Here is a 13,161-nt window from a genome sequence, read left to right on the forward strand (position 1 = left end):
CCAGTGTAGTAATAATGTTTGGTATTGATTTGGAGTCACTGAGTCACAAGCTATTGAATAAAACTGCAATTATTTTCAATTCAAATATTTATGTAAAATAAATCAATTACACCTCAGTAATCAACAAAGGTGTGCTACATGAGACCGGTCTAGTCTCATTTTTTTTAATTATAATGTTCACTAATTTGAGAAAATCAGCACAAAGGTATTGGTGTTAAAAATAAAACCTTTGCAGTTTTGTCAGAATTTTCAAAAAAAAGGTGGCGGCCAATAATACAAAGGTGGCCGACCTCTGAGTTAGACAGATAGAGAAAACCCTGCAGTCCACGGCTCGTGTGTCAGATGGATCATCTTGGCAAAGAACAAAATTTGAGAGAGATAAACCTTTTATGTGCACAGGAGAAGTCTCAGATCTTTTTTCTTCAACTTGTGAAGAATGGTTGACAAAAACAAAAGTTGTTTATGTTTGTTGACTGTTATATTCCTGTCTCATTTTAACAAGAGTAAAGTGGCATTTCTGCATGAGCGTGCCTCATTCAGGACCAGTTTAAGACTGTATACTGTAGATCTCTCAGTGCAGGGATTCAAAACAGATGCTGACACATGCTTGCTTTCTATAATAGTGATGTGCAAGAAACAGACCCATTTTGTTATAATGGCACACTAATTAGCAGGATGTGGTTTTGCTTTCTTCCTTCTTAGCGCTCTCCTTGTTATCCCAAACCTGATGCATCTGACACCGAAAAGTACGCAACATCGTGGCTTCGAGTCTCATACTCGCAACTGTGTGACAGATGTGAAGGTTTCTCTCCACAGACTATACTGTTCATTTTCTCTTCATAAAGTGGCAAATGCTGCATTATAAAGCAGGGAACAAAACACAGAGTGAACTGAATGAGCTCATGCTGCCAGTTAGCTGAAGACAGTATTTGCCTGCGTGAATTTCTGATGGCTTTGATTGATGTGAGGCAGCGTGGCTTCAGCTCGGTGTTGCTGATGTGTTTGAAGGCTCTCTTTGTCAGTGGATAGACAGTGTGGTAACATGAGTGGCATCATACTGACTCATCAGCCCACCGATTGTATGACTTCAACCCCGAGGCTCACTCATCCCGCCTCAAGACAATTCATCAAGTATTTATACAAAGCAGGTAAGATCAAGATTCTCCCTGGCCTGTCCTGCGCAGTCATCCCTCTGCTTTGTCTCGAGGTGGTTTCATCTTTTCTTTTGTTTGCTGCTGCTTTGCGAGATATCGTTCTGAACATTGGCCATATACCCATTAAGCCTCGGTGCACCACAAAATTCAAAGCTATAATTCACAACATGCCTGAAATTGCAGTCCTGACAGTGCCTGTCCCACTGAATCAGCGCTCAGATGAACGAGAGGTCTGGAGATGTCACCAACATAATAAACAGGGCTTTGGCCTATAGCCCCTTTTTCTTTCACAAGCCCGAGGCCCCAGGGCAGGGCCGAGCCTACACCCGTCCAACGCGCACGACTCCTATTGATCCAGCAGGGATTGATGTTCTCCAGCGGCTGATTTAGCGCCCCCATTGGCCCCCTTGCCTTTCCTAAAAGCCTGGGCTGAGTAAAACATGCTGCTGCTGCTGTGTATAGGTTAGCAAGTATTCCTACTTTCTTCTTCTTCTCCTCCTCCTCACTCTCAGTCTCGTGCCTCTTCAGGGTTTGTCATTGTGTATTTTATTGCAGTGTGTGTGCCACAGTGAAGCAACGATGCTTTGTCTTAAAGCACAAAGTCTTACTGGCCTGACTGTAACCTGGACCACTTTTAAAGAAAATGTAAAAGTTATTTAATAGTCAGTTTATTATGAACATCTGATTTAATTTTACATTCAAGAAAAGTTTCAAAAATGTTTGTGTATCCTGCCAATTATAGTTCTTAGACTGAAAATGTTGGTTTGTTTGTTTTGTTGGTTTGTTTATTTTTTAAATAAGGACAGATGGACAAGTGCAGCTGTGTAGAACGAGAGCTGTACTATTTTATTATTTTGTTTGTTTAAATTGTTTGTGCTTCAGCTTAATCTTTCACAAAACCAATGTACAACTAGAATTATTCAAATGAAACTGAGGAAAGAAAAACGTGTTTTGTTACTTATTAGTGATCAGTCGATTAACATGTTTAACTACCTGTTAAGGAAATTGCACATTTGCAGCTCTCACTGTAGCTTTAGATATATGATAATGGAGTCTATTTGTTACTTCAACAATTCTCACCTCTTTTGCACTTCACTCTTCCTGTTTTTGTTTATTCACTCGTTTACACGTTCTGGTGTACTTTCTTTCTCGCACACTTTTGGCTCAACCATTCTCTGCTTTTCACACCTAACCGTTTAAACCTAAATGCTTCCGATATTTAAATTTTCCCTATCATAGCTTCAAAGTTAAGCCACAGTGCAACATTTCATATCACATTTATTTATTTTTTATTATTAGAGCCCCATAAGTCCATCAGTCAAAAAATTCACTCATGCATTCTTTCACATGCTTTCAGTTAATATGGAAATATTTCATGTCAACACCTAGTTATTATAGTTTTGTAATTTTTATTTTTATTTTTGTTTTCTGTTTAGCTTCAGTTATTTTTGCAGAGTAGGATTGCTCATTTCTGTTTAGTTTTTATAGTTTGAAAAAGTTTAGTTTTTATGATATTGTGGGTGATATCAGTCTGGGGCAATATGTAAGAAATTCAGAAAAGGCATTACAATACAAACACTGACTCGAAGTCATGCAGACATCCCATTCTCAATAATCAAATGCATCAGTACCTCCTTATGCTTTTTTGACCAAACTGACGAATACATTGCCTGTATATTTTTTGTTTGTACATAATATCATTTCAGTTAGTTTTTGTTTGTTTTCTCATAAGTTTAGTTTTTATTTTTGTTTTACTTTACTTTTTTTTTCACACCTGGTTTTAGTTTTAGTTAACTGTAATAATCTTGACCACAGCTTGAGTCTGGAGTTTTAAGAGCCTGACTAAATCTGTGCATACTTGTATCCATCTTATCACAGAGCAGATATTGTTGGCTTTTTCTCACTTTAGTATCACAAAGAGAATACACGTATCTTTAAATCTACCAGGTCGGTGGACAGGGTTTCTGCTCTGACCCCCCGATGGTTTGTTGCATTTCGCTCAGCTTTGGTTGTTCTGCTTTGACCTCACTGTCTGAATTGGGCGTTTGAGTTTGCAGAGAGAGTGAGAGGTTCAGGGGACAATAGGGGAGAGAAAGGTGAGGCAGAGAGATGGTTCCTCCTGCCCATCGCTCTTGTCGAGAGAGCAGTGTTGCAGAGTAAAGGAGAAGGGGAGGGGCAATGTTAATGTGCACTGTATCATTCATAACAGTAATACTGGCATCACTTGCTGCTAAATAGCATCATTTGTCAGGGAAAGGGCTTGGTGCCACGGTGTTACAGATAAGCACCGGAAGGATACCTACACCACACACACACACACACACACACACACACCATACTTCATACTATACTTGTGAGGAATGTTTGTGATTACAGCAGTGCTCTAAACAAACTCTGAGCTTCACAGCCTTGTGTTCTTACCTTTATTCTAATCCTAAATCTTCCCTGAACCCAAAACCTAAAACAAAAATTTGCCTTAAATGGAAGATTCAGTATTCGGTATGTGGCTGTCCAGTCAGTGTTGATGGTGCACGTCGTCCGTCACAATGACCAAGACACTGAGTTCTCATGTTTGTGAAAAAATGCCAGAAGTGTCTATTAGGATTGTCAGATTTACCAGAACTTTAAACTTTGATGCAACACAAAAATCAACACTTGATACTGCTTTCAACACCATGGCAAAAAGAGAAAATAGGTTTCTTTTTCAAAGTTAACAACCTGCACACAGTGCTGGTGAAGAAAATGTCACTGAACCTGTCTGCTTTTTACTGTGCTGCAAGCCAAATTTCAGGCAGGAAACCTAATCTGATGTCTTAAATAAGCACATAGATCTTTTCTCTTTTTAGCTTTTGGACTTCAATACTATCAAATTTTAGTTTTGCGTTGTTTTAAAAAAATATGGCATTGAAAATTATTGAAGTATCGCTACTTTTGACAGTCTTAATGCTTACATTTACCAGTGCACAACAAAATATTAGATTTTCTTCAGCTTTATGTTATTCAACTGAGGAAAGTCAATAATTACCAAATAAACAAAGCAAAGTCACACAAGCATGCACAGATGATTTCACTACAAATCTTGTCAGAGTTGTTAAAGTTGTTCCATATCTCGATCTTTGAGGACAAACTTGAGTTCTGTTTTTTACATAAACCATCCATCCATTTTGCTTGCCAAAATATGTTATTCAGGGCAAACTTAAAGACAAGGAATAAGATTGAAACTGTACATAACGTGCAGTAACAAAACTTTATCTAAATATATACAGCTGCACATTGATTCAGTAGATATGGACATATTCTAGCCTGCAGTTCAACACATCCATTCTTAATCTGAGCAGAGAATCTAACCCACATGCCTAATGGAGTGGCCCTAGTTCGCCTCTTTTTTTTCCCGGAGTAGGAGTTAATCTTCCACAAGACTGTGACTCTCATACATAGTCTTAGTCTCAAATGATTTGTTATCATTCATTTGTTATCCTTCACTCGAGTGTGTGTCTACCCACATGGAGCAGACAATTCCTCCACAGTTGAGAGGGCTGCAAGGAAGGGGAAAAAAACGTTATTATTGATGACTATGAGGTAAAATGCTTAATTTGCACCGTCTTCAACCAAATTATAACTCATATTGAAAGCAGCTGAATTTGCATAAATCTCATTAGACGCAATGAGAGGGGTTCATAAATCGTTATATTAATTAGTCATTTTTGCCACCCTTTCATAGGAAAATGGGGTGTATTAATAAAACGAGAGGGGTGTGTGATTGTGAAGCCTAATTGGTCGTTGTGTTAAGCATTTTGGTGCACAAGTGACAGGCTTGATTTAGTTTGGCTTCACCTCTATTGTCTGACCGAGAACCTGCAGGGAGGGAGAGGGGATGAGTGTGTGTGTGTACATGCGCTCACTGCGTGTGTGTGTGATCTGTGTGTTTACTCATGCACTCATATTCAGCACCCTCTTTCTGTTAAGGGTGGAAGTGTGTGCTGAAGCCCATCTCAGCATGCATTGTGTGAGGTCAGCACAGGCGATATTGTGTGAAGTACATCTTTGGATCTCAATGAGGACGGACGTCTTAATGAGTTTTGGGTTCATTGTGGGAATTAATGGAACAGGAGAGAATGAGGATACAAGAGAGCTGCTACGGTTTTGGAGGAAGTTAAGTGATTTAGTTGTAAGTAGTAGGTGAAACTTTTTCAGCCCACCTCTGCAGGACTACGGTTCAGCACCATGGACAGCGTCTAATCCCTAGTGGGAGTCCCTGTTTCTGAAAAACCTCAAGCAAAGTTCAAGAACATCTGGTTCTGTTTGATTTCTACAACAAAGGGTTAGGGTTTAGTGATGAGTGCAGGTCATTTGAATGTCCTCAGAACTACAGTTTCTCTTTACTTGGATGTACACTCAACTGAAAGCTGAGCTAAGGTCAAATTAAGAAGTTTAAGACTTCTCCCATGCACACAAAAGGTTTATTTCTCTAGAATTGTGTTCTCTCTGTTCAAATCTGTTTTAAACAGCATGATTATTGCACAGGTGTGCTATGGACTGGTCACAACAGACACTGGAGCCACTGTAAAAACAGTTATATCCCAAATTTTTTGGCACAGAATTGCAGGTATTTCACATATGACTACACATACCTTTTTTTCCCAAGGAAGGCAAAGTCATGCCCTGCTCTGCTTCTGTTTGTACTCCTTGCCTGTTTGGCAATAATGCACCTACAGTATAAGACAGTTTACCAACCAACAAAATCAACCAACATGAAGACACTGAGATCCACAAGTTTCTTAACATGACAGATTCAGCATGAATTCAGTCAGATCTCCTGTCATTAGTGCAAATTTTAACACCATTTGTAACATGTATGTGCAGTGGTAAGCCAATCAGAAGTAGAATAGGATGGGTCGTCCTGTGTAAAATAGTAACTAATAAATGCCCTTTTTTCAAGGTAAAACTGCACATTTTAGAGTGGCCTTATATTGTGACCAGTCCAAGACACACCTGTGGAATAATCAGCATCTGCATTCCACATCTGTCAGGTGGATGGATTATCTCGATAACACAGTTGAACACAGATGAAGATTTTGGATTTTCAACTCTCTTGCAGCAAAAACAGAAGTGTTGCGTTTATATTTTTGTTGAGGGCACTTCTAAATATGTGCCCACATTTGAGCTGTGTGTGAATGTTCTGTGAATGGACAGAGAACGTAATGCATATTCATGGGGTTCATAGTGCGTGAAAGATATCAGCAAACCCTCCCCTTCGGCCCCTCATGATCCCCTGCCCGTGCAGTTTGACCCTGGACAGTAATGAGCCTTGTCCTTCTGGTTCGAGGGGTCCTGATGTTGTCATCCGTGCCCCTCCTAACCTCGGCCTTTTCCTTTCTTGATGCATCTGTCCAGCATGGTGGATTGGCCGACCTGATGGCGCTCAACCTCTGGGTTTGATTAGCCGTCCTGTCTGAGTCCTGGTGTCTGTGATGAATGAATCCTGTGAATCACTGCAGCTCCAATTAAAAACCCTTTACTCTTCTACTGTTACACATGCTAATGAGTTTGTACGTGCTCCGTGTGTGTGTTGTTATGCTATTTTTATCCTTAAAGCGATAATTCTGACCATCTGATGGGTTATATGAGGTATTTATCTACTTATCTCTAGATGGTAGCTGTAACACCCTCAGTGAGGCACCAGCATGGACGCTAAGCAATGTACTGCTGTGTGTAGTTTCCCATCAGAAAAGAACAATTGGACAGTGGGATTTAGACAGTTAACCATAATGTTAATATACAAGAACATAAAGATAAGAAATACATTTTTAAATACCAGTAACATCGTTTTATGTGGCTCAGCAGTAGGGGAAATACTAAATTTGAGTTTATTTCCAATGGTTGCATTAGATCTATTGCTCCTTAAATGAGCAAATACAAGGCCACATAACCAATTAAAACCATCTGACCTTTGAATCTCTGTCTGGCAGGTTCATCAGTGGCCCAGCTGAAGGCAACTGATCCCGAGGGGGAGCCCCTCATATATGGGGTATCAGGAGAAGAGGCCATGAGGTATTTTTCTGTGAACAAAGACACTGGCGTGGTCTGGCTTCGACAGCAGCTCGACCGTGAGGTACGAACGGCAAACAAACACACATACCGACCGACTGCTGCACGCACGCTCACACGTTACCAAAGCAAATAGCACTATATACGGGAAAAGACACTCAGAACAATTTTGAAAATAGGAGATGGAATGTAAATGATGGAATGATGAAAGAGCAGTGAAAAGTGCAATACTCTTTAGCGGGGAGGGATGAAAAAGAAAGGGTTGTGAGTTCAGAGTGCCATTTCTCTGCCTTGTTATGCTTTCGTGCACTACATGTCCATGCAGAGTTTATGCTGATGTCTGTCTCTGCCTGTCTCCACCAGACCAAGTCGGAGATGCAGGTTGAATTCTACGTGAGTGACATTCAAGAGGTAAGAGACAGATTTGCACTGTGATCACAGTTATGACACCTCCCGTCACACACTGACACCTGCATATAGCCTGACCACATGTCACGCAGAGACCTTCCCTCTCAATCCGTCTCCCTTTCAGTCTCTCGCTTCCATTCTCACCCTTATTTCTCTCTTTCTCACATGTAATCATTCTGACACCTGTCTCACTCAACGCAGTTTAGTTGCTGAAACATACTGACGTTCAACCTACTCTCCCCCGCGGGTAATTTATCACACACTTGTCCTGTTTTCTTTCGCTCTGAATCTTGGCTTGGTGTGGCTAATACACGTTTTCAGTGACTACAGTTCTCTGACAAGTAACGTGTGGAGGTGGCTTTGGAACCGTTTTACCAAGGTGTTTCCTCCCTCAGGTGGTGAAAGACACAGTAAACATCCAGATCGGAGACGTGAATGATAATTCACCAATTTTCCATGGGCAGCCTTACACCGTTCATATCCCAGAGGTAAGACTGGCAGAAAGCCATTTAACTTGTTAAATTATTGCATCCAAGGTAACAGTAAAATAAGATGTGAAGAACAATTTAGTTAGGGGAACCTGAGAGGAGCACCACCACGGAAGCCTAGCAATGTTTTGTTCAGCAGCCAAAGGTTTTTTTAAGGTCCACCTGAACAAAATCAATTTAAGTTTAAGTTTACACTCTTTTTAGAATATTTTCAACACTTTGCCTTTCCATCAGGCAGCCTTTTCCAATGGGAATCCACCATGAAATAAGCCAAATCTCCAAATCTCCAAACCAACCAAACTCCATGGGTGAAATCAGTCATTCTGTCCAGTAAAGTGGTGAAAGCAGTCTAAATATAATGCACACTTGAACTGATATCGATTTTTTTTTTTTAGGTGGACCTTTTTTAAAGGCTAGAATACCTTTTGATGCTCTCCTCTGTCTACAGCAGTTCATAGCCAACCTGTTTCTGCAGAAGATTTAAATAAAATGAACTTATTGTAGGACGATTGTTGCCTGATTTGCTGTTTTATGATCATCAAAACAATGAGGCAAGCAGAAAAACTTCTCCTCATAAATATCTGCTCCGAAGTGCTTTGACCGACAAAGCTTTCCTTCTGGAATTTAAGAAAAGGTAAGAAAACATGTATGAAATCACGGCAATGTTGGGAGCATTGTTACAGTGGTAACGGCATGGTGGCTGCATCCAGCTTATGGTGATCATCAACTATTCATAGTGTTTTTCGGTCTCTGCTGCCCTGGAAATAGCTGTGTTTATGCTGCACCTGTGATCTTCTCAAGATTTGAGGAGTTGTCCTCTAGCTCATGTTTAGAGAGTGTGCAAAGCCTCCTTTATAGGGAAGAAAAACACTCACTGCGGTGGAGACCTCAATCTCTCCTCTTCTCTCTCTGTGTCTCTCGCTTCTGTCCTCTCTCTGAATCTGCTACCTCCCTTCTCAGCTCTCACTTCTCTCCATCTCTCTTTCTCCTCTTTGCCCTCTCCCTCATCTAATCCTTGATAGAAGTAATTGCCAGAGTGGAGTGGAGGACTTCAAACAGGGGCTGAAATCCACACACGCAAACACACACACATCCACATATCTTGTTGTGTTGATATTGAGCACATACCCCTTTCTGAGTCTTCACCAAATCTTCAAAGCCAGTGGCTTTTTCTCTCTCCAATCCATAAAGTCAGGCAAATAAATAGGAGAAAGAAGCACTGTTTAGACGAGGCTGTTTAGACCACCCACCAGGGAAAGTTCTCTCAGGCCAATGGAACCACTGCTTAGTTGTGTGGGACTCACTTATAGTCCACAGACTTTCCGAGCTCTGCAAACAATAGGCTTCGGTTTAGCCTCCGGAAAGCCATTAAACAGAGCTGTGTTTGACCCTCAGCCGCTCAGATATTGTTCGTTCCCTTGCATCACTCAGTGAATTACTGCTTGTGTCAGTCCTGGCCTCCCGGTGCTTACAAAATGTACGTTTTTTTATTTGAGGCAATGGGATGTGGCAATAGATCAGATTCCTTAGAACACTCGACACATCCGTGAGTCTAATTCACTGGCACTTCTTTACATTGAAAATAGCTGAAGCCTGTAACAATGAGACATAACTTAGTCAGAATGAAATATGCAAAACTTGCATATGTGGGCACAGTGCGAGACTAATGCAGTTGGAATGTGTTTTATCACAAATCTCAATAAAAAAAAAAAACAAAGTGTTTGTGTGCCCTGCTTGATAAATGGGACACAGCAAATTGATTCACTGTTTTATGACTGTTGCTCTAAGCAGAGCCGTTCCTGACCTCCCTGGCGCCCTAAGCAAAATTCTGCTATGGGGCCGTCCTACCTGATCTGTGTGCCAGGTAAAACTTCTGCCACAGCCACACAGTCACTCCTGACACACCACGGCTCCCACTACAATCCTTCTTCCTTTAAAACAGTTTGCTCCATCTGTTGTTCTAAAAATAAGTAAACCTTTTCAGAATAGAATGAGGAATAATTCTGTTTATGCTCTGGCTTGGCTAAACACTTGGTTGTTATTATTTACTGAGTGATGTGGATCCATACTGTTGAGTCGGCCCAGCTAATCAGCATTTTACTAGTGTAAATCCAATAATAAATCAATAGTTAATGTCAATCCATTGCTGTCTATCTTGCATTAGTCCAGGGTTATAACTAAACCTTGACTGAGAGACTCCACAAGACGAGAGGTTGCTGCTTGAAAAGTGCAAGTTTAATTTTGTGCATATGAACGCAGACGCAGACAGACCAGGTGATGAACTGCCCAGCAAGGCAGACAGACTAGAGAGAGACGTTATTGTTACTTGCTGACATCAAAGTCGGAGAGAACACAAGTTTACCGGATCACTGCTGCCACAGTTCACGTCACTGGGTTTTTTCTCATTTTGTGACCAGAGGGACGGTTCAGCTTCACCCTGACATCGAAGTTATAAACACTGATATGCTCTCTTCATACATCCATGATCGACACCCGCTTTGACATGAGGGGGAGGCCCTACGCAATTTGCTCAGTGTAGGAGCATCTAGGGAATCCTAGCTTTGGCAAAAACAATGCAGCACACCGTCCAAGCTGTACACATAGATTCAACATTCATTAAAGCCTTCCAACTCCTCCACCTGGAGTTTTGGGAACTGTGCTCATTCAGGAGTGAGTTCCTTCCACATTGCTCCCTGTTCCCCCTTCCTCTGACCTTTTCTCCACCTTATCTTGTTGTGTTACCTGCATTTTTATGGCCTCATTACCTCTGGCACCCTAACTGACCTCTAGCGGGCGAAGCAAACATGCTGTGACATCGCTCCATCATGCTGTCACTCACCGGACATGCCAGAGTAACTGGGGGTGAGAGTACCATCAGCACTACTAGATAGTGCTGCTGAACTTTAGTACACAGAGAGAAAGATGAGGAAGGGTGATGGATGTGAAGGATGACAGTAGCAGCGATGACAGAAAGACAAAGGATTCAAATGATGAGATTTAACAGAAGTGAAGTGACACAGAAAACGAAACAGACTGACAGAAGCCAAGAGAAAATCACACAAAGCGCTTCAGGGCTGTTGAAACAGGAGACTAGTCGGGGAGGAGGTATATTGAGGTGGGCCTGACGCAGCTCAGCGGCGAGCAGATGAAGCAATGTGAGTGGCAAGGTGAGCAGTGCAGTAGGGAGAGCGGGGGAGAGTGTGTGTAAATGTCGTTTTAATTTGTAGTGCCATAAAGAGGGTGAAGGGGAGCAGGTGGGCTGCTAGCATTCCCTCTGTCAGTGCTAATGAGCTGGCCAGATTTACAGCATCCACACACTCAGGCAGCCAGCAGCAGAGACTGGATACAAGGAGCGACGACTATCACCAGAAATAATGTTTTGATAGAACAGCAGATGGGCCACAACCCAAATCCATTATTGGATGAGATGATGGAGTGAGCCCACAACATACTGAGAAGTGTTTTTCACATTCCCTAAGCGCGACAGGTAGTCCTCTATATAGCAAGCCCTCTATTGACAAACTCAAAATGTTTTGCCAAGTGTGCATCTGTGGAGTACAGAGCTGCCGTCTGAGCAACTCTGGGACCATCCATGTCTTAAAGAGCAACCCTCCCAAAAAAAAAAAAACACTCCCACACACACACACACACACCTCCCCCGACTTGCCTGACCCTCACACTCCCCCACTGGGAGTCGGTCTCTCCGTCAGTACCACTGTGATAATATCAAATGCCAACGCTAACAACTTCTCCCACTGTGCCCAGTGTGTGCCTCTTCTCCTGCGGTTCCATAAGCTGCCCCTGACACAAACATACTTTTCTCTTGTTCCTTTAGGCACTTGCACTCTTCTGCTCCTCTTCTGCTGCAGTCTTTTCTGTTTCTCAGACACTGGTCTGTCCTTCAGAAACAAATATGCACAAAACACATTTTTATCTTTATGCCGTTATTGGATCTTACAAATTAATCTCACATATATTTATTCATAGTTTAGAGATATTATCCGTACTTAGTTCCCGATGACCTCAAAAAGGTATAACCCCCTCTACTTATGCATCTCAGAATTTAAATACCATTCCTATTTCATCCTCTCGCCAATCCTCATATTATTCCCTGCCCACGGTAGATACGCAGTGCAGTGGAATCCCGCCTCCGATAACGCAGTAATGATGCACACAAGATTGTATAGCCGACATCAGACGAGCGCAGTAATGCAGCACACAGATGGATTAAATGTATTGGCAAAGAGGCAGACAAGCAAGAGGCTCCAGGTGATAGATATCCAAACTTTATCTGTTTACTGTCTCTCAGGTATGTCAGGCAGGTGAGCAAATCCCTCCTCAGCCTCTATTTTCTATCAGCCATATCTCAATGTCCCTCTCTAACCTACAGTAAGCTCTGATGAACTACGGCTGATGTTGTAGAACCCGGCCGGCCAAGGTGGAAACTCTTCAGGTGAAAGTCAGACATCTAAAGAAGGAAAAGCCCTTCAGTCTGATTTCTGTATTTGTTATGTTGTAACAGGAGTCGTCATCAGAAAACCGAGGCTAACTATTCCAAAAACAATTAAAACAAAGTAACCGGTGTTCAGTAAATTTATTTTTATTTTGTGGCATAGAGAAACGTAGATAAAGCATTCGCGATTTGACATACAACTGCCCGTCCACCATATTCACAGATTTCACAAAAAAATTGACTGTAACTTGCCGAATTCTGAAGTGATTTTCATGAAATTTTGTTTGTTATAAATGTGAAATACTGAGCATGATGGTGCTCATTGCAACTGGGGAGCTGGGGTCAACTTCCACTTCCACTCTGACGTAGATAAAGTAATTTGACACGTGTCTGCCCGGCTACTGCAAGTACACAATACAGTGTGTGTTGAGAGAGAAAATTATTAAGAATTTCAGCCTTTGTGACTTTCTCCAAAAAACCTGTATGTGTGTAAAGTGAAAAAATGAAGATGAAAATAAAACTTTTGAGATTTGCAATGTTTGTGACATTGTGTAGTGGCAACTGTCCAGTTACCATATGTGTTGTTTGGTTGCATGAATGAACTACATAG

The 13,161-nt window shown here is 41.6% G+C and overlaps 1 protein-coding gene across 1 annotated transcript in view; it reads left to right on the forward strand.

Moving 5' to 3' along the window:
* Nucleotides 1-13,161, forward strand: part of LOC146315238 (cadherin-23-like) — a 149,880-nt gene that overhangs the window by 36,630 nt on the left and 100,089 nt on the right. The window contains exons 3-5 of the mRNA XM_084736542.1: nucleotides 7,124-7,266; nucleotides 7,566-7,613; nucleotides 8,006-8,098. Coding sequence (XP_084592668.1) covers nucleotides 7,124-7,266; nucleotides 7,566-7,613; nucleotides 8,006-8,098 — 284 coding nt within the window. The remainder of the gene's footprint in view (nucleotides 1-7,123; nucleotides 7,267-7,565; nucleotides 7,614-8,005; nucleotides 8,099-13,161) is intronic.

This window comes from Lutjanus erythropterus, chromosome 14 (genome assembly GCF_056507025.1).
Source record: "Lutjanus erythropterus isolate fLutEry1 chromosome 14, fLutEry1.hap2, whole genome shotgun sequence".
NCBI lineage: Eukaryota > Metazoa > Chordata > Actinopteri > Lutjaniformes > Lutjanidae > Lutjanus > Lutjanus erythropterus.